This window comes from Mustela nigripes, chromosome 17 (genome assembly GCF_022355385.1).
Source record: "Mustela nigripes isolate SB6536 chromosome 17, MUSNIG.SB6536, whole genome shotgun sequence".
Lineage (NCBI taxonomy): Eukaryota > Metazoa > Chordata > Mammalia > Carnivora > Mustelidae > Mustela > Mustela nigripes.
The window spans coordinates 9729618-9748796 of NC_081573.1; the positions used below are offsets into that span (position 1 = coordinate 9729618).

The following is a 19179-nucleotide window of genomic DNA, read 5'->3' on the forward strand; positions in this document are numbered from 1 at the left end:
GGAGAAGGGCCATCCTCTAAGGGAACTGGGTCCCCCTCAGTCTTGCTATTCAGAGTGAGCTTCCTGGGCCAGGGTGGTCAGCATCACTTGGGGGCTTAGTAGAGGCAGACTCTGGGGTCCACTCCACACCCGCTGAGTCAGACTCTGCATTTTCACAGGATCTGCAGACCCTCCATGGGCACAGGAGGGGGAGAGGCGGCCGCACCCCCACATCATGGGGTCTAAGCCTGGCTGGGCATCTGCTGAAGCAGCATTTCTAAGTGGGCATTCACAGTCTTGATACAGTTCCACAGTGATTCCAGTGCACAGTAGGGGTGACATCCCCGTGACAGGAGTTCCTGAGGCGGCCCCCAGGCTCCTGCTGAAGAGGAAAGCCACAAGGAGAGGAGAGAGGGCTGTGGGGGCGCTGTCCCTGCACCCTGACCCTGAGCTCTGTGGGTCTCCAGACCCCAACGCCACAGGCTTGTGCTTGTCCAAACAAGGGCATGTGCCCGCGCTCCCATATGCTGGGAAATCACAGCTGAAGAGGGAGAGGCCTCAGCCCTTGTCAGGGAATCGAAATGTAGACAGAAGTGAAAGGGGAAGAAGGGGACAAGGAAGTGGGGAAGGAGGTAAGGGGTGGAGGGGGGGGGGGGGGGGAAAGGAGGGGCCCTGGCAGATACCCCGCCCCACACCCCTGCCTCCGGGGCCACTTAAGACAGAGCCAACATTGGGACAACTGCTTCTCCTGAGCATTTCTGGAGCAGAAGCTCTTCTCACAGAGGGAGGGACAGAGCGGGCAGCGGGCACCATGGAGCCCCCTTCGGTCCTTCCCCGAGGAGGACGGGTCCCCTGGCAGGACCTCCTGCTGGCAGGTGAGAGGGACAGTTCCCTGGGAGGAAGCGGCAGGGTGGGAGAGAAAGGCTGGCTGGGGTCTCCAGGGAGGACAGGGCTCTGAGAGGGGACAAGGGAGCAGGGCAGGACTGGGGGAGCCGCTCAGCGACAGGACTGTCTGAGGATCTGGAAGTGGTGAGCCACGGGCTGTTCCCCAAGTTACTCATCACTGAGCACTGAATTTGGAAAACTGATGATAACAACAACCAGGGACCCTAACTGCTGTCCCTTCCCACCAACCTGAGATCTTGACAAGTGCCAGACTTGGAGGGCCCTGGGGACACATTCATCCAGCCCCGGTATTTGCCGCCTGCCCCACCACGGAGGTACAGCACACATCAGACGAGTCCCTGCTCCCCAGGCTCACTTCTGTGGGGACGAAGACGTCTAGAATGTGAGGTCAGGTTCTGACAAGCATCATGAAGGGAACAGAACAGGGAAAGTTCAGGACGTGGAGACAGAGGGTCTTCAGAGGAGGCGGTCAGGGCAGGCCTCTCCCGAGGAGCCCCTGAGCGTGAGCAGGTATCTGAGGGCAGTGAGGGAGTGAGCCACAGACATGGGAGGAAGTTGTTCCAAACAGAGGAAGTAAGTTCAGAGGTGAAGCAGTGCGGTCATGCCGCTGACCTTGACCAGCAGAGACACACACAGACACACAGATACCCGTGCACACTCACACACACACACCCCAAGAGTAGGGGGTTAGGGGATGCGGACCTGCTCCGTCTGCAGGGCCCCAGCTTTCCCTCCGACACCCAGGTCCAGACCCTGATCCGCCTGCTCCCTTCCCTCCTAGTCTCGCTCTTAACCCTCTGGAACCCGCCCACCACTGCCCAAGTCACTGTGGAGTCCGTGCCGCCCAGTGCTACCGAAGGGAAGGACGTCCTTCTGCAAGTCCACAATCTGCCTAGGGATACTGGACGCTTCAGCTGGTACAAAGGGGCCACAACAGAGGAGAACCATCGTATTGTATCATATGTAGTAGATACACAAAAAACTATTCTAGGACCTGCACACAGCGGCAGAGAGACAGTGTACCCCAAGGGATCCCTGCTCTTCCGGAACATCACCCTGAAGGACACAGGAATCTACATCCTACAAATCATAAGTAGAACTTATGACACGGCACAAGTAACTGGACAGGTCCGCGTATTCAGTGAGTAATTCCCTCTCACCTCTGGTGCTGGGTGGGGTGAATTCCTGCTTCACACAGGATGACAGGCCAGGACTGGGCCTCCTTCCCCCTCTGCATTATGTCCCGTGTTGGGGGAGGGTTCCAACATTTAGTGCAGGACACACAGTGGAGACTAACTTCCTAAGACTGGAATTCCTTTCCTGGAATCCAGACTCTGGGATCATCTGAGAAAGACTCTGCAGGGTCCATCAGGGCCAAGGTTGGGGGTCCCTGATATCCTCACCAGAGCTCAGCCCAGACCACTGTCTCAGGGCTCCTGACTCTAGTGACCCTGGGGCATCTGTGCCGGGATGGGGTTGGGGTTCCTGGGCAGAGCTGACTGGGAACAACCATTTCTGGCTGCCTGAGGTGGTCACCACCAGGGTTCAGTCTCAAGAGCCACATCGGGGGAGGGGCCAAGCCTGGTCCTTCACCTGAGGCTCAGCATGGACAGCACAGACCTAAAAAGCCCCCAGTCCATTAGCCAGAGGAAGGGCAGCACTGCCAGGGAGGAACAGAGCAAAGAGAAGCTCCATGCCACCCCTCCTCCTCCAAGAATCAAGCCCAGGGAACCTTCTTTAGCGGAGCAAAGTAGTTAACAGCTGCCGTTTGATTGGCCAGCTTCTATAGCCCAAATTTGGGTTAGGTATTTGGGGTTGTTTAAAGGATAATTCAGGGACGCCTGAGTGGCTCAGTTGGTTGGACGACTGCCTTCGGCTCAGGTCATGATCCTGGAGTCCTGGGATCGAGTCCCGCATCGGACTCCTAGTTCCATGGGGAGTCTGCTTCTCTCTCTGACCTTCTCCTCATTCATGCTCTCTCTCACTGTCTCTCTCTCAAGTAAATAAAGAAAAAAATCTTAAAAAAAAAATAAAGGATAATTCAAAGGCCTGGCAAGTAGAGGTCATTTATCATTATACCTGGTGCATTAAGGGGAAACCAAGGCACAGGGAGATACAGTCATTGAATCAGGGTCACACAGACTGAGGAGCAGCAGATGGGAGTGACCCCGGTTCTGTGTGCAGAAACAGCCCCGTCCTCTCCTCCATCAGAGGGAGGGATGCTGGTGTGCGCGGTGAGAGCAAACAGAGGCTCCCTCCATGTTTGCTCTGGAACCCAACACCCTTTGTCAGAACGAGCTGGCCGCCCTCAGATGCCCGAGCCTCACCTCCCTGTTCTAGACTTGAGATCTGATTGTTTCCTGCTGTCTTCCTGTCCCTCCCACTGGGGTGTCAGGGAAAGGACTGGCCTTCTGCTCCCCATCATGCCCCTAAAACCAGCCCAGGGGCCACATGTAGGAAACTCAGTTGCTTTTGTTGGGGAAGGAAGGAGGGAAGGGTGTGGGAGTTTCTCCCAACGAGGGCAGAGAGCCTGGTGGTCAGATCTCCTAGGATCCTGCACCCAGAGTGCCTCTCTGAAGAGATGATGGGTCGTTCATTCCCTCAGCTCCCGTGCCCCTTGCTCATCCCCTCGCTTTCTGCTGGTCATTGGTCTCAGCTCTTGTTCATGATACCGAGGCTGCTGGCCACACGAGCTCGAGGTTCCTGGTGCTGATGCCACCGTGATGTCTGGGTGGAGCAGACACATGACTAAGGGCCAGAGGGAACCTAAGGGTCAGAGGGGGAGGGACAGCCCTCTCCTTGCAGATCATCACCTGAACACAGACATTCATCCTTCTGCAGACAGCAGGGCCATCCTCTGGGACACCTTCACAGAGCTGTCTGGGGCCCTCCAACTGGCTGGCACCTCAGAGGAAGCTTAGCCCCAGGGCCCAGGGACCAGGGACCAGGCCCATTCTCATTAAGCTGCTTTCTGGGTTTCCCTGCAGAGCCGTTGGCCCAGCCCGCTCTCCATGCCAGCAACACCACAGTCACAGAAGACAAGGACTCTGTGGCCCTGACCTGCTCCACAAATAACCCTGGGGTCTCTATCGGGTGGCTCTTCAATGGCCAGAGTCTAAAGCTCATGGAGAGGATGACACTGACCCAGGACAACAGCACCCTCACCATACGCCCTGTCAGGAAGGAGGATGCCGGGAATTACCAGTGTGAGGTCTCCAACCCAGGCGATTCCAGGAAAAGTGACCCTGTGAGGCTGGCTGTGAGCTGTGAGTGACCCTCAAACTCTCCCCCTTCCTCCCTAATATTTCATGGCAGGCGGTGTGAAATAGTTGGCGGCCTGCAGGAGGTGGGAGCCTCCTTCAGGGCCTCTAGGGCAATGTGGATAAAATTCCCCAGAATCAGATGAATCTTGTTAGCATCTTGGTTCTGATTTGTACCAGTTGTTGTAACTCGGTCAAGACATTCAACCTCCTGAACCTCATTTTCCTCTTCTCTAAAACTGGAAAGAAGAAATGGACCACAGGGATGAGATCTCATGAGTTCAAGAGATGAAATCCTGAGATAGCGTCATACTCAGATTTGGGGCTCAGTCAAATTTAGCAGCTATTGTCCTTTGGTTATTAACATTTTTGTTGCCAGCTGTAATGTCTCAGGGAACTGGGATGAGTGTTGTCTGATCACGTTCCAGCTCTCTGACCTTCACTGGTTTACTGGGCCCTGTCCACACTGAGTTGTTCATTGTGCACAGTGGGCGTGACACCTGGCCCCTCGTGGGCAGGGAAGCAGCAGATGAGTCAACATAAATATTTCCCTCGTGCCTGGCACAGAGCAGACCTCGAACGCAGTCAGCTGGTGTTATTCTCCTTAATCAGTGTTGAGTGGACAGGTAAGGGCCTCCCTCCAAGACCATCAATGATGACAGAAGACACAGAGAAGAGGCATAACATGAGAGGAAAATGAACACTCTGGGGTGGGGGGGAAATGTGGCGATTAGACAAAGTCCAAGGTTGCACTGTGAGGAACAGAAATGATGCAGAGGCCGAGGGGATGAGGGCACTGTGGTGACAACACATTCACACACACACACGCACACACACACACACCAGCCAGACCTCAACGCCCTTTCTTCCTCCCTAACTAGGCCCTTCCCCCATGGCCTCTCCTGGTTTGCCCAGATTTGACTTGGGACTCATTCCCCTCTGTTTCTTCTTCTTCAGATGAAGGAAGCACCACAGGCTTCCCTGTGGGGTCCATCATTGGCTTTGTAGCCGGGGTCCTTTTTGGACTGGCACTGGCAACTGCCCTAGGCTATCTCCTGCTCTGCACAAGGACTGGAAGGTATAATGACATTTCCCACACACCGATCGTGTCCCACAGCTGCCCCAAGCCAGGAGGGAGACCTGTCCTGACCTAGGATCCTAGACGGGCTCTTCCAGGCTCCCAGCTGCCCCATGGATTTTCCTTCCCATTCCATCTGGCTCCTTTCTCGCCAGCTGCTGACTGGGGTGCTTCCTTCACAGCTTCCTTGGGTATAAATTAGGGACAATTAGGGAACAACCTCTCAGGGTTGTCTGGGTCACTTGGCAAATCTGCAGCAGTGATGACAGGACTAAGTGTTCAGCAAAGGGCATCTGTGGTTTATTTCAGTCCCCCCACTCTGTGAGGGGGATTTGCAGCCTCAGGATCTGAGGGTCATCCTGGGCAGGGCCATGAAATGTAGAGGAGAAGAGCCTGACAGGCCAGGTATGTCACTCCCAAATGGCAGATGCGGGAACCACAGCCCCTGATGTGTGAGACCGGAGAACCTGGGCTCACCCAGGGCTAGTCTTTGGATGTCCTTTATGCTGCTTGTCCAGGAAGATGGAGATTGTGGGCGGGCCTGTGGGGGCAAGAGTGTGGCCACAGCAGGAACACCACATTCAGCACATGCTCCACATGCTGGGGATCCAGCATACCCAGGGCTCCCCAGTGTCCTGCACAAGGAGCTGCAGCCTTGACCGTACCACTCAGTCAGGCCTGCATCTTTGATTCCTTTCCTGGGTTCTTCGTTCCTTTTCAGGACACATTCTCCTAGCCACCCATCAGGCTGCAGGTCTTGCCTTCTGGGCTTCAATGGCCTTTCCTCATCCCCTCTCCTGGGCCCTTCCTCTGCTAAACAGCACTGGTGGAGAGAGGGGTTTGGTTTTCTAACCCCTGCCTGGAATCAGGATCCTGCTTGTCCCCTGCTCTGACACCAAAGCTGTGATCTCTCCCTGCAGCCCTCACACTTAAGCCTGATCTTTCCTAGGGCCAGTGGCTGGTGTGACCTCAGAGAGCTCTGCTGCCCAGCATCCACCCCCCGTGAGTATCTTGTCAGCCTGGGTGTTCTGGGTGCCCCAAGTTCCTGCCCCAATGTCCACTCCTGCTACTCAGCCGCCTGGAGCCACTGACCCTTTCTCTGGGGTTTTAACCCAGGGACCTCAACTGGCTATATTCCCTGAACCAGCCAGGTTCAGGGATCTGTGGAATCTAGATCATAGGTCAACACCTTACCCGCATTGGGCCCTAAAATGGCCATGGCTCTTTCTCTGGGAGGTGCTCCTGCTTCCCTGTTGTCTGAGAGCTGCAGACCTGTTGCCTCCTGGGAGGATGAGCCCAAGCTTCTTCACAGCCCTGGTACTAACTCCTGTCTCTGTTCCCAGGGCAGGTTCCAGCCAGCAGCAACAAATCGCAGGTAAGCCTGCCCCCTCCACCTCTCTTTCCAGTAGGGTCCAGGCTGTGCAAGGTCAAGGCAGGGCATCCAACCAATTCAGCAACAAGGAGCAGACCCTGCTTCTTCCAGATTAACCAGGACAAGGCAAACCCTGTTCCAGCCAGGCATGACCCTCTTCAGAGACAGGACCACCCCCCACCATGTCCTGAGTTGTCCCTGCTCCCTTGAGCTGGCCAGTGGGAACAGTGGAGTCCAGCGAGGGGCAGGGTGGGCACTGAGGGCATCAGCCAGGGGTCCTGGGATAACAGGAATGGGGCAAAGGGGGCAGTGGGCAGTGGTCTGGGACTGGGGTGTGGGCCAGCAGGCTTGGAGAAGGCTGCTCAAGAGACAGAACTGGTCACTCCCATAGAAAAATGACCCTCCCACTCTATCTACAAACACCCATTCTCTCCTGTTTAGGACTCCCTGCCCGGCCCCACAACAGCCATTCCTATCTACCAGGTGAGTGTGGGCACCTAATGTTCTGGTCCCCAAAGCCCAAGGGGGCTGAAGATCTGCCCCCAGCCTGCCCCTGACTGTGCTTTGAGGTTCAGGAAACAGCAGTGCAGAGAGGAACAGGGGATAGTGGGAGGAAATAGGCTCCCATAGAGCAGCCCAGGTTGACCTAGAAGCTGAAAGTCACCCAGATGTGTTCTATGAAGGTGACAGGGGCTCAGAGGCCTCTTCTTCTTTTACAGGAATTACGACACCCAGACACAAACACATACTGCCAGATCAACCACAAAGCAGAAATGTCTTCTTAGTTTCCCCAGGGCCTGGGAGCCGCTGAGACCCAGGACTCTAGGTGGGGTCAGGAGCCACAGCCTGTGCCAGAGAACCAGCACTAGGCCCTGAGGATATTCAGGAACATCAAGGGTTGGGAACTTCCTGATTTCTGGAGACCACTACAGGCTTCCCTGAACCCAGGAAAAAGGCCCCCATCTCCCAGGAAGTGGGGGTTCTCAGGGAAAGTGTCCTGACCGCTGACCCCCTGAGGATGATCTGAGAAGATCTGGATGAAGAGGACTCATCCCCTCCTTGGTCCTTTTCTTGTGAAAGGTAATTTCTCTTAGAGAAATTCACCCAGGGGCACCTGGCTGGTTCAGTCAGTAGAGCACGCAACTCTTTTCTTTTTTAAAAAAGATTTTATTTATTTACTTGAGAGAGAGAGAGAGAGCACGCATGAGCCAGGAAGAGGGCAAAGGGAAAGGGAGAAACAGGCCTCCCACGGAGCAGGGGGCTGGACCCAGAGATCATGTCCTGAGCTGTAGGCAGATGCTTAATTGACTGAGCCCTGAAGGTGCCCTGAGCATGCAACTCTTTATCTTGGGGTCATGAATTTGAGCACCATATGTGGTATAGAGTTTACATTGAGAAAATAAATAAAGTGTAAAAAACAAAAAAGAGAAAAGAAATTCACCCGAAACTCTGGGTCTCTTCTCTCTTTGGTCACATAGGGAAACATTACCTCTGACTTGACCAAGCCTTCATCTCTGGTCCTCCAGGATAGAAGAAGAGGTGAGGGGTGTGGACTGTTGGGACCATGCTAACTAGAGCCAGGGCTGTGGCCAAATCATAAGAGCACTCAGCAGTCCTCACACCACTCAAGGACCAAAGCAATAGATCCTCATACCACTCAGGGACCAAAGCAATAGACCAAAGCAATAGATAAATGTGGTTTGGGTGTCAAAAGCAGAGAACATGGGCCCTCTGATGACCGTACAAGATGAGCTAGGAAGGAGCAGCCATGGCAGGCACACATCCTGGTGTGGGACCCCTTCACTATCTTTTGGTGTCCTGAGTTCTCCTCCACCAGCCCTGGTGGCCCTGAGTAGTGGTCTTCACCAATAAACTTGCCTGTCCCCAAATCCTGGATCCAGGGCACTGACACCTATCCAAAGGTTTCTCCTCTGTGTCCAAGGCCAGCTTTCAGGATGTCCTTACCCCCAAGGGTGACTTAGAGACAGGCTGTCAAAGTAACCCCAGTGGGGAAGACCCAGAATTCCTTCCCTGAGTATGGCCCTCCCAGGCACAGCCCATGACCTCTCGCCCAGTACTTCCCATCAATGTCCACTTTTCTCCCTGAACTGGACCTGATTGAAACACCACTCCCCACAAGGAAGCATCCAGGTCAGAGGCAGGGGGCTTTCCTCTCCTGTCACCCAGGTTCCCATGGTGGTGGGACAAAATGTCTCTTCCACCTGGTCCATGGGCATCCTCCCACCTGTGCCTCCTCTATAGCTCCTCCACACACTGGGCCCAGAAGGTCTTGGTCCTTCCCTGAGGCCCCATGTTGGGTGTTCTTCCCATGTGGGTTTGTTTGCATCACGGCACCCACATTCATACAAACAAAAGTGGTCTGAGCACCACTGTACTGCACCCACATTCACAAGTGTGTCTGCCATTGCCAGAGCTGTTGTCAGTCATGAAACTAGAGGTATGAAGAACAACCTGCAAAGTAGCACATCATTATTCAGCTCTAAGACCCTCCTCATCCCAAACATACACTTAGACAAGGTGACTCTGCTTGTTAGTTTCCTTTTGCTGCTGTGTCAAATTGTTGCAAGCTTCATGGTGTAAAGCAGCAAGAATCAAGGTGCGACCTTGATATGTCTTCTGGAGGCTCCAGGAGAGTGTGTTTCCTTGCTTTTCCAAGCTTTTGGTGGCCACCTGCTTCCCATGGCTGTGGCCCCTTCCTCCACCTCCAAAGCCAGCAGAGCAACATGAAGTCTCTCTGTGTCCTGTTTCCATCCATCACATCTTCTCTGGCTCTGCCTCCTCTGCCCTCCTCTGTCACTTATAAGAAAGAACGCTTGTGATTATTTTGGCCAACCCGTATATACCACCGTAATCTTACATCCCATGATTCTTAATCCTAAGTCCCTTTATCATTGACAGATTCACAGATTCTGGGCCTGAGGATAGAAACATCTCTGAGGGGCCCTTGTTCCACAGCCTTCAAGCCCTCTATCACAGCCCTCAAGGCCTTGTTCATCACCTTCCTTCACTACCAACTGCTGGGGGCAGCCTGGACTTGGTCATCTAACTGTGGAGCCACTTCCTGCAGTAATGTCTACAGCACCCTCAGTGCCCTGAGCGATGGAGACAGAGGCCAGTGCACACTCCGTGAAGCCCTCTCCATCTCTTGTTAGTAATGCTCCTTGTTAAGAATGGAAAGAATGGGGCGCCTGGGTGGCTCAGTGGGTTAAGCCGCTGCCTTCGGCTCAGGTCATGATCTCAGGGTCCTGGGATCGAGTCCCGCATCGGGCTCTCTGCTCAGCAGGAGCCTGCTTCCTCCTCTCTCTCTCTCTGCCTGCCTCTCTGCCTACTTGTGATCTCTCTCTGTAAAATAAATAAATAAAATCTTAAAAAAAAAAAAAAAGAATGGAAAGAATGTGGTCAGAACTAGATTAAGGCTCCCAATCCCTGGGAATTGCTGGGTTCCATCAGCACCATGGACAGTGTCCCAGCCAACCTCCCCCACAAGTTAAGCTGGGAGGAGACAATGAGGGACTGCTGGAAAGACTGCCCATTTGTATTCTACAGAAGGATATAATGAGGCCGAATGCTATTACACGGACTATTCGATTCTGCTCTGTCTATCATAAACCCTTTGCACATGTCCAGCTGTTACTTGTTGGCACATCCATTTCAGCTCCCTGCTTGGCTGATTGCTGCCCCCAGAGGGTGGCCTCTGGGAGGCTGGGAGTGAGCTCCAGCCTCCTGGGGGAACATCCTAGCCCCTGAGGGCCAGGCCCCTCTCTTGTCTACAATAAGGAAGGAATGTTTCATGGGCGTCTTCAAACCCTTGGTGCATGACCTTGGAAATATACCCATCAGCCAGCCTGGAGCATCCCTGAGCACAGGGTCCTGTTTCCCAAGCCCCAGCTGAGCCCCCCAGGCAGCAAGGCTGAACAGAACCCTGAGCTGTTCTCCCAGCTGCTCCTAGCTGAGCCCTGTGTCTGATTTCAGGGTCCTTTGCCATCTGCTTGCCCTTCCCAGCAGAGCAAACATTCCACCCAAGGGACAAAAGAGGCCTGAAGATCTCCCAGGGTAGAATCCAACATCTTAGAGTTTCTGCATCTCCCTGCGACCCCCTCAGAGGAAGAGAAAATGCTAGGGCTCTCACAGCCACTCCTATCTTCCACATCCCACCCACAGAACCAACTCTAATGCTACAGACCCAGCCCTGCCCTTCGTGGGGCTCAGGTCCATTATGTCCACTCACAGTGACCAACATGAGGGTCACCTGGGTGCTCTTATCTTTACTATTTCTTTCCTTCTGCTTTTAGTTGGGTTCACTTTGCTCTTATTTTTCTAGTTCTTGTGGTAGGAACTCTGATTGTTGATTTGAGATATTTCCTCTCTTATAAGCCTTTCTTGCTACAAATTCCTCTCTCAGCACAGCATAAGTTGCATCCTACAAGTGATGGAGATGTTTTTAGTGTATTTAATATAATTCTGTGTATTTTTAAAATATCCTTTGAGACTTCCTTGTTGACCCGTAGATTACTTACACATATGTAGCTTGCTTTACAATTGTTCGAAGATTTTTCTGTTGTCTTTCTATTGCTGATTTCTTGTTTGATTACTATTTTCAGAGAGATGACTCTGCTTTCAATTATTTTAAGTTTGGTTATAGGCACCTGTCTGGCTTGGTGGACGGAGCCTGTGACTCTTGATCTAGGGGCCATGAGTTCTAGCCCCATGTTGGGGGTAGAGTTGACTTCAAAACAAAGTAAATTTGGTTAGCTTTTAGATATGACACCAAACATAAGCCACAGAGAAGGATGAATTAATTGGACATCTTTTCCCTTGGTTATTCTTTAATAGTAGGTCAGCTGGCAACAAATTTTCATATTTTTCCTTCATCACAATATTTCCTTAGTTCCCCTTTCCTCCTGAAAATCATTTTGCCAGATCAGGATTTGTAGTCAGCCTGAAAACCCTGCCACTTCCTTCTGGCCTCCAGGCTGTCGGACACAAAACCTACCATCACTTCAATCAGTGTTCCTTAATATGCAATGGGTTGTTTCTCTGGCTGTTTTTCAAGATTTATTTTTTCTTTGTCTTTAGTTTCCAGAAGTTTGCATGTGTCTCACTGTGATTGCTTATCGTGCTTGGGGTTCCCTCAGCTTCTTGGACCATTATTTCTTCAGGTACCTTTTTCAGTCCATACTTTTTTCCTACTTCTGGTATCCAGTGGTGTCAATGTTAGAGTCTTCCTTTTTTAAAAAAGATTTATTTATTTGAGAAAGAGAGGGAGAGAGCGCTCACTTGCAATTGGGGAGAGGGACAGAGGGAGACAGAGGGAGAGGGAGGTGTGGAATCCTCAAGGTGACTCCCTGCTGAACACCAAGAGACCACAAGTCAAGGAGTATGGGCTGGCTCCTGAAACTGGAGAAGGCAAGAAAATTGATCCAACCCCAGAACCTCCAGAAAGGAATGTGGTCCCGCCAATAACTTTATTATAGCCCAGCAAAGCCCATGGTGGACTTCTGACCTCTGGAACTGTAAGAGAGTAAGTATCTGTTGCTTAAAGCCACCATCTTCGTGGTAATTTGTTACAGCAGTAACAGGAAGCTAATAGAGACCGCATATTGGATAATATTGCTGTGTGAAGATCAAATGGGGGGAGCCTGGTAATCGTAGGGTGGATATATAGGAGAAAATCCTTGTTCTGGTGAGATACAGGTGGAAGTAGTGAGGGTGAAGTAGTATGATACCTATAACTTTCAATTGGTTTATTAAAAAATCATACGTAGGGAGCCTGGGTGGTTCAATCATTTAAGCATTTGCCTTCAGCCCAGGTCATAATCCCGTGATCCTGGGTTCGAGTCCTGCATCAGGCTCTTTGCTCAACAGGGAGTCTACTTTTCCCTCTGCCTTTTGCCTCCCCCCAATTCATGTGCTCTCTTTCTCTTAAATAAATAAAATCTTTTTTAAAAATCATATATATATATATATATATATGATGAAAATGATTTGTGTGCATACACATGCATACATTTCGATCTATACAGACAGAATACAAATGTGGCATGGTAAATAGGGATGAGAGGTATCTGGGAGTCCCCTCTCATAGTCTTGCAAGTTTTCTCTAAGTTTGAATTTTTTAACGGGGGGGGGGGCTTACACTTTTGAAGTACACACAGAAGTGTTTACAAACAATACTATATGATTTGTAACATATAATCCAGTGCGTGGAGGAGTAGAAGGGAGGTAGACACAACAAGGTTCATCATGAGTTGATACTTTGGGGCTGGAGATGGGTGCATGGGGTTTCCTGATACTATTCTCACTAGTCTAGTGAACTACAGTCCACTTGTATATGTTTGTATACAAACTCTCTTTGTATTTCTTTGAAATTTGCCATATTAAAAGATTTTAAGGAAGGAGAGGAAAAAATCCAATCGAGAAGTTTTATCAGAGTTCCACAGAACTTTCAATTCAGATCATCTCAAAATCATAGAAATTCATCCTTGGAATAGAAAGGGAATATCCCCCTAACTTATTCTAAGGCTAGTATAACCTTTAAACTGAAATGGGAACAACAACAGAAGTACAGAAAAAGGAAAATACCAGACCAATCATACTCATAAATAAAGATGCAAAAATGCTAAACAAGATACTCGCAAACCAAATCCAATAGTATATAGAATAAAAACAGTACACCGTGACTAACTTAACGTTTGTCCCAAGAAAGAAAAGGTCATTGAACATTAGAAATTTATAAATGGGGGGCACCTGGGTGCCTCAGTCAGGTAAGCATCTGACTCTCGATTGTGGCTCAGGTCATGATCCAAGGGTCCTGGGATCAAGCCCCACATCCGGCTCTCCTTCTCCCTCTGCCTACCACTCCCCCTGTTTGTGTAATCTCTCTTACTCTCATATAAATAAAAAAATCTTTTAAAAAAAATTATAAATGGGGGACACCTGGGCGGCTGTTAGCTAAGCGGTGGGCTCTTAACTTCAGTTGGGATCATGATCTCAGGACCCTGGGATTGAGCCCTGCATTAGGCTCCCCTCTCAGCAGGGAGTCTGTTTGTCTCTCTCTCCCTCTGCCCCTCTCCCCATCCTGCTTCCTCTCTCTCCCTCTCTCTAATAAATAAAATCTTTTAAAAATTAAAAATTAAAACACCCAGATGATACCCAATTCTAATTCATAAGTCCTTTCATTTTTTTTTAAAGATTTTATTTATTTGACAGAAAGTGAGTGAGCAGAAGTAGTGGGAGCAGCAGGCAGAGGGAAAGGGAAAGGCCCAATATAGGGCTCGATCCCAGGACCCTGGGATTATGACTTGAGCCGAGGGCAGACACTTAACTAACTGAGCCACCCAGATGACCCAGGCCTTTCATTTTAATGGGGAGGAAATTGAGGCCCAGAAAATGGGAGAGATTTGGCCAGGATCTCTTGAGTCAGGGGATGAATGGGCTAGAGCTCAGGAAGGGGAAAAATGAAATATTTGGGGGAGGGGTGCCTGTTGGAGGAACATGCGATTCTTGTTCTCAGGGTCATGAGTTCAGGGTCATGAGTTCACACCCCACACTAGGTATAGAGATTACTTTAAAAAAAAAAAAAAAACTTTAGGGGCGCCTGGGTGGCTCAGTGGGTTAAAGCCTCTGCCTTTGGCTCAGGTTATGATCCCAGGGTCCTGGGATTGAGCCCCACATCAGGCTCTCAGCTCAGCAGGGAGCCTGCTTCCTCCTCTCTCTCTCTGCCTGCCTCTCTGCCTAATTGTGATCTCTGTCTGTCAAATAAATAAATAATTTTTTAAAAATCTTTTTTAAAAAAACTTTAAAATAATTTTGGGGGTCCTCCTGGCTGCTGGGCATGACTGTCACTTTGCTAGTGACCCTCCTCCCCAACCCCTGCTCACTTCACCATGCACACTGCCCACTGCCTGCCCCTCCACCCCCCTTTCAGGGTCTGTTTGGCTCCCCTCACACCTTCCACGCCCCCACAACCCTCAAGGATCACAGGACAAGACAGAAAGGCAACTCTATGACTTTACTGGGTAACAGGAAGGGGTTTGTGCAGTCCAGCTAGATTGTCAGTCCCTGAAGGCCAGCAGAAGTCCTGAAAGGAGGCTCCAAGCAGGATTCCAACTGGAGGGCTCTGCGCCAGCAATCTGGGCCTTCCGTAAGATGTTGAGGACCTCGGTCACTCTGATGTTCCCAATATGGTGATAATTTTCTAAAAGTTTGTGGTGTCCACGAGCACAGCCCAAGAGGAGGAAGGTGGTATTGAGTAAGCCTGTAAGACAGACAGAGACGGATCAGGGACACTTCCTAGATGCAAGGGCCCTGCCCCTGCTTCCAGACGCCCCTCCCAACCCAGGACACTGGCTCTCCCACCAGAAACTTGGGTAACAGCCACCTTAGTCCTTCCGCCTTGGAATTCATGTGCTTGGCCCGGGCGGCCCCAATCCCCTCTTCCAGACTCTTGCAGAGTGGGAAGGCACTAAAGCAAGTTTCTCTTCTCACCTGCCTGAAATTTTAAGGTGGAACTATAACACTGAGAGGCGTCGTAGGGACAGGAATCAGTGGTGACAAAATTTGGGAGGCAATCCTTGGAGTGCTCGCCCACACAGGTTGGGCAACTATGGGGAGAAAATGCTGTAGACTTAGGAGTTCTGGCCTTGAGTTTCACAAAAGGATCCAAGTTGGTGAGGTTATTGCAGAGATATGTCCGGCAGACGCGGCTGTAGGAGGCAATGGACAATCCAGGTGGCGAAACAAGGTAGGAGACTTGCTGGGGGTAAGATGAGGCTGGGCTGCAGCCCTTAAAACCCACAACTCCCCTTCTGGTCCCTGAGAAGCAGATTAGAGAGCTCTGATCAGTGCTGTTGGCCATACCCAGAGCCAACCCTCCCACCCTGCACCCTGCTCCTCCAGCTCACTCTGCCGCATCACCAACTTTGCCATGAGGTCCACTCGTGGCAGCTGCACAGGGCTCAGATCCCAGGTCTGGGGTCTCTGTCTGTCTCTCCTCACCAAACCCTCCCCATAGTAATCCCCCTGTTCCTCTCTCCCCTGTGTCCCTTTCTTTTATTCTCTCCCAGATTGTCCCCCATCCATCTGGGATCACCTCCTTTCTGCCTTCCTATCCAGTCCACACCACACCCAGCCAGGTCCTGCCCTCTCCTGCCAGTGTCTTGACATTATTTCCAAAGATACAATGGAGTAACTGTTTGGAGCTCAAGTCCAGAGTCCTTGGGTGCTGGGGGTCAGAAGAGCCACCAAAAAAAAAAAAAAAAAAAAAAAAAAGTAATGTATCAAAGTCACTTTCCTTCACCTGTCTCGATGAACACCAGTGTCTCCTCACAGCCCTCACTCAGCTTACACACCATGCTCCTCATCAGAAGCCACTTCCAGTCATGAAGAGAAACAGCTCTGAAGAGTGAGGACGTTGCTTCATAGCATAAAAGAGCCACGGCCCCTAAAGGGAAAATGCCCTTCCAGTCACGGGCCCCTCACATTGCCTTCTCAGCCCCCCAGTTGCCAGCCAAGAACTTGGCCTCTACAGGCCCTGAACCCTGAGGAACCCAGATACCCAGCCCTCCTTCCTCTAGTTACGTGAATCCAGCCTCCCACCCTCTGGGGTCCCAAAGCATCCAGCCCCACAGGACATACGAGGCACAGTGGAGATGGCCCCTAGGAGGCAGAAGAGATGCACAGGGCTGAAGTGCTGGGGTCCCATGGTCCTGGGTTGGGGTCCTGGATGCTAGAGGTCAATCCAGAACCAAGATCAATCCAGGTATCAAGCTCTGTTCTCGTCAGTTTCTGAATTGTCTGTTCACCCGCCTCTGGGTCACTGTTTCTAGAGCAGAAAGTTGATTGTCAGGTTTTGTGACATAGGCTCCCTGTGACCTTCAGGGACACAAGACTTCCCGTCTTCTTAGTGTCCTCTCCAGCCTGCCCTGAACCCACATTAGCGTCTCATCATGACCCTCACACTCCTGCTTAGGTCCTCCCGTTGGACACTGTGCTGAGCGGAGCTGACTTCCTCAAAGGATCAGTGTCACTCAGGCTGTTCTCCAGCCAGAGACAATGAGATCAGAATAACAAGGGGGTGTGTAGGGAAATTGACTGAAATATTACTAAATAACTCTTGGTTCAGAAAAGGATATTGAAAAGTATTTAGAAGTGAATAATAATGAACATAGTACATTTCTCTCTCTCTCTCTCTCTCTGTCTCTCTCTCTCTCTCTCACACACACACACACACATAAACTGCATGTAAAATCTGGTGAAAACTAATTAAAGTCTATATTGAGAGTTTTATGCCAATGTCAAGTTCATGCTTGTATACTGCAGTTGTAGAAGATATCCCTGAGGAGAAGTGGAAGGAAGTATTTATGGCTTTATGACTTTTGCAACTTTTTGTGAGTCAATAACCATTTCAAAACCAAGTTTTTTTTAAACTACAAGTCAAAATGTGGGACACAACTAAAGCAGTGTTTACAAGTAAGTTTATGCTTTCAATACATTTGTCAGGAAACAGGAGCATTAAAAAGCATGGTCATGGATTGACTCAAGAAGTTGTACAAGGTGCAACAAAACACCTGCCCCCCCCCAGCAAAGGACAGAAATGAAGATAATGACATAAATCAATGAATTAGAGCAACAAAAGTTATTACAGAAAACTTAACATTCATTCTTTGACAAAATCAATGAGATAATTCGCCAGCAAATCTAATCAAGAGAAAAAGAGAAGATGCAAATAAAATATCAAATTAAAAATCAGAAGTAACAGAGAGTGGCTATTTTAAAAAAATAAATACAAGTATACTTAAGAACTCTACATTTATAAATTTGAAAGCCCAAATAAAGTAGGGGAGCCTGGTTGGCTGGTTGAAAGTTCATCACGCGACTCCTGATTTCAGGGTTGTGATTTCGAGCCCCATGCTGGGTATAGAGATGATGTAAAAAAAAAAAAAAATCTTTAGAAAACCTGGATGAAATGGACACATTTCTAAAATAATGTGAAATGCCAAGATTGGCATAAGAAGAGTATATACAATGCCTTAAAGCAATTAGAATGCCCAAGGACCTCTGGAAAACTGACAAGAAAAAGAGAATAGCCCTAGTAGGAAAGTGGGCCAAGCATATGAAGAGGCAGTTCTCAGAAGAGCAAATCAGAAAGGCTAAAAAATATGTGAAGAGACACTCAGGCTTAACAATAATCAGAGACAGGCAGTCTATCAAACTGTCCATCTCTCAGACTAGCAATGGACCAGACAGCTGGAAAAAGATATGTGTTGGCAGCAATGTGGGGATACAGATACAGGGACCCTTGTGTCCTGCTGCTCATGGGGTTGTTGGGAGGGGCACAGGACCTTCTTCCGGACTCTGAGGAACAGTTGAAAGTTCTGATCAATGTTTCGGGCCGAAAGCAGCATTGCAGGGAGGAATCTGGCAAGACTAAGTCAAATCAGGTTTACAAATTTCCACTTCTATTATGTCCTAGGTACACGTAATAGAGATTTCCACCTTCATCCACAAAGTAACATATACCAGGATGCAGCATTATTACGGAGAAGGTGAGTTGAAGGCAATGTGGGCATTCCTGGCTGAGACTCAGTGAACACACAACATTCAGGGGACACACACTATGGATATCATGCAATTAAAAAATACTGATTAGACATACGCATAACAGTACATGGCTGGATCAGAAAAATTCAGTGCTGATTATTTTAAATAAAAACACTATATTACTTGCATAAGTTAAAACCACAGGCACAGGGTTGCCTGCGTGGCTCAGTCAGTGAAGCGTCTGGCTCCTGATTTTAGCTCAGGTTCTAATCTCAGGGTCATGAGACCGAGCCCCACCTCAAGCGCTGTGTATAGGGTGCAGTCTGCTTAAGACTCTCCCTCCTGCTTCCTCTGCACCTCCCCCATGCTCTCTTTTTCTCTAAGTAAATAAAATCGTTTTTTTAAAGTAATAAAATAAAACTACATGTGCAGGGGTGCCTGGCTGACTCAGTAGGAAGAGCATGTGACTCTTGATCTCAGAGTCATGTGTTTGAGCCCCATGCTGGGTGTACTTAAATGAATGAATGAATGAATAATAAACAAATTTTTTTAAAAACGTGTGCACACAAGACACCACACATCTTACAAGAACGCAAGAACCAAAAGATAGGCGTTAGCCACTAGAAGTGAGTGCCTACAGGAGGGTTAGGGAATACAAGTGGGGAATGAAGATTACTAGAAATACTAACTAAAACAATGTAGGTCATACAAAAGTTCACAGGCTTTGAACTCAAAGGTGGAGCAAGGTTAGAATCTTTACCCCTCCACTTACTGGATGTGCAATCTTGTGTAAGTTGTTGAACTCATTTATAAAATGGACTAATAATACATCTCATGAGAATGCTATTGAAAATTACTAAGCTTATTAATATAAAGTATCAGGCAAGTGCTAAACTCTCCAGAAATGTTGGCTCTCCAGTCCCTCTCCGTCTTTCCACTATCTAAAGGATCAAGGTCAACCTCTTTAGTAGGCAGTCAAGCCTCCCACGCCCACATCCCCCACTGCTAGATTGGCCCCAAAC

The 19179-nt window shown here is 49.8% G+C and overlaps 2 protein-coding genes across 10 annotated transcripts; one reads left to right on the forward strand and one right to left on the reverse strand.

Annotated features, from left to right (window-relative positions):
• The first annotated feature begins 682 nt into the window (after positions 1–682).
• On the forward strand, positions 683–10225 carry LOC132006132 (carcinoembryonic antigen-related cell adhesion molecule 21-like). Of its 8 annotated transcripts, XR_009400990.1 has the most exons (9): positions 683–854; positions 1667–2026; positions 3873–4151; positions 5103–5223; positions 6173–6225; positions 6572–6598; positions 7037–7078; positions 7315–7675; positions 9515–9585. XR_009400990.1 is itself a non-coding variant. In XM_059383826.1 (8 exons), the coding sequence occupies exons 1-8, from the start codon at positions 791–793 to the stop codon at positions 9766–9768; spliced, it is 1200 nt and encodes a 399-aa protein (XP_059239809.1). In that variant the 5' UTR covers positions 683–790; the 3' UTR covers positions 9769–10225. The 8 variants fall into 8 exon arrangements, 7 of the variants coding, with proteins under 7 accessions (XP_059239809.1, XP_059239814.1, XP_059239810.1 ...); XM_059383826.1 differs by lacking the exon at positions 7315–7675 and having other exon boundaries at positions 9515–10225; XM_059383831.1 differs by lacking the exon at positions 7315–7675 and having other exon boundaries at positions 6567–6598; positions 9515–9621.
• Positions 10226–14670: 4445 nt separating this feature from the next.
• Positions 14671–16319, reverse strand: LYPD4 (LY6/PLAUR domain containing 4). Of its 2 annotated transcripts, XM_059383428.1 has the most exons (4): positions 16253–16319; positions 15915–16058; positions 15104–15430; positions 14671–14873 (listed from the first exon to the last, which is right to left on the reverse strand). In XM_059383428.1, exons 1-4 carry the CDS (start codon positions 16317–16319, stop codon positions 14671–14673), a joined length of 741 nt encoding a protein of 246 aa, XP_059239411.1. The 2 variants fall into 2 exon arrangements, with proteins under 2 accessions (XP_059239411.1, XP_059239413.1); XM_059383430.1 differs by lacking the exon at positions 15915–16058 and having other exon boundaries at positions 16214–16319.
• Between the last annotated feature and the right edge of the window lie 2860 nt (positions 16320–19179).

Bases quoted from the DNA above. Each gene is read 5' to 3' on its own strand.
- LYPD4 (XM_059383428.1), bottom strand. From the start codon at position 16,319: ATGGGACCCCAGCACTTCAGCCCTGTGCATCTCTTCTGCCTCCTAGGG. The intron at 15,431-15,914 runs GTGAAGGAAAGT...TCTGCTTCTCAG, and splicing joins ACTGGTGTTCATCGAGACAG to GGACCAGAAGGGGAGTTGTG. The intron at 14,874-15,103 runs GTGAGAAGAGAA...TCTGTCTTACAG, and splicing joins CACCTTAAAATTTCAGGCAG to GCTTACTCAATACCACCTTC.
- LOC132006132 (XM_059383826.1), top strand. From the start codon at position 791: ATGGAGCCCCCTTCGGTCCTTCCCCGAGGAGGACGGGTCCCCTGGCAG. The intron at 5,224-6,172 runs GTATAATGACAT...GATCTTTCCTAG, and splicing joins CTCTGCACAAGGACTGGAAG to GGCCAGTGGCTGGTGTGACC. The intron at 7,079-9,514 runs GTGAGTGTGGGC...TATCATTGACAG, and splicing joins CAGCCATTCCTATCTACCAG to ATTCACAGATTCTGGGCCTG.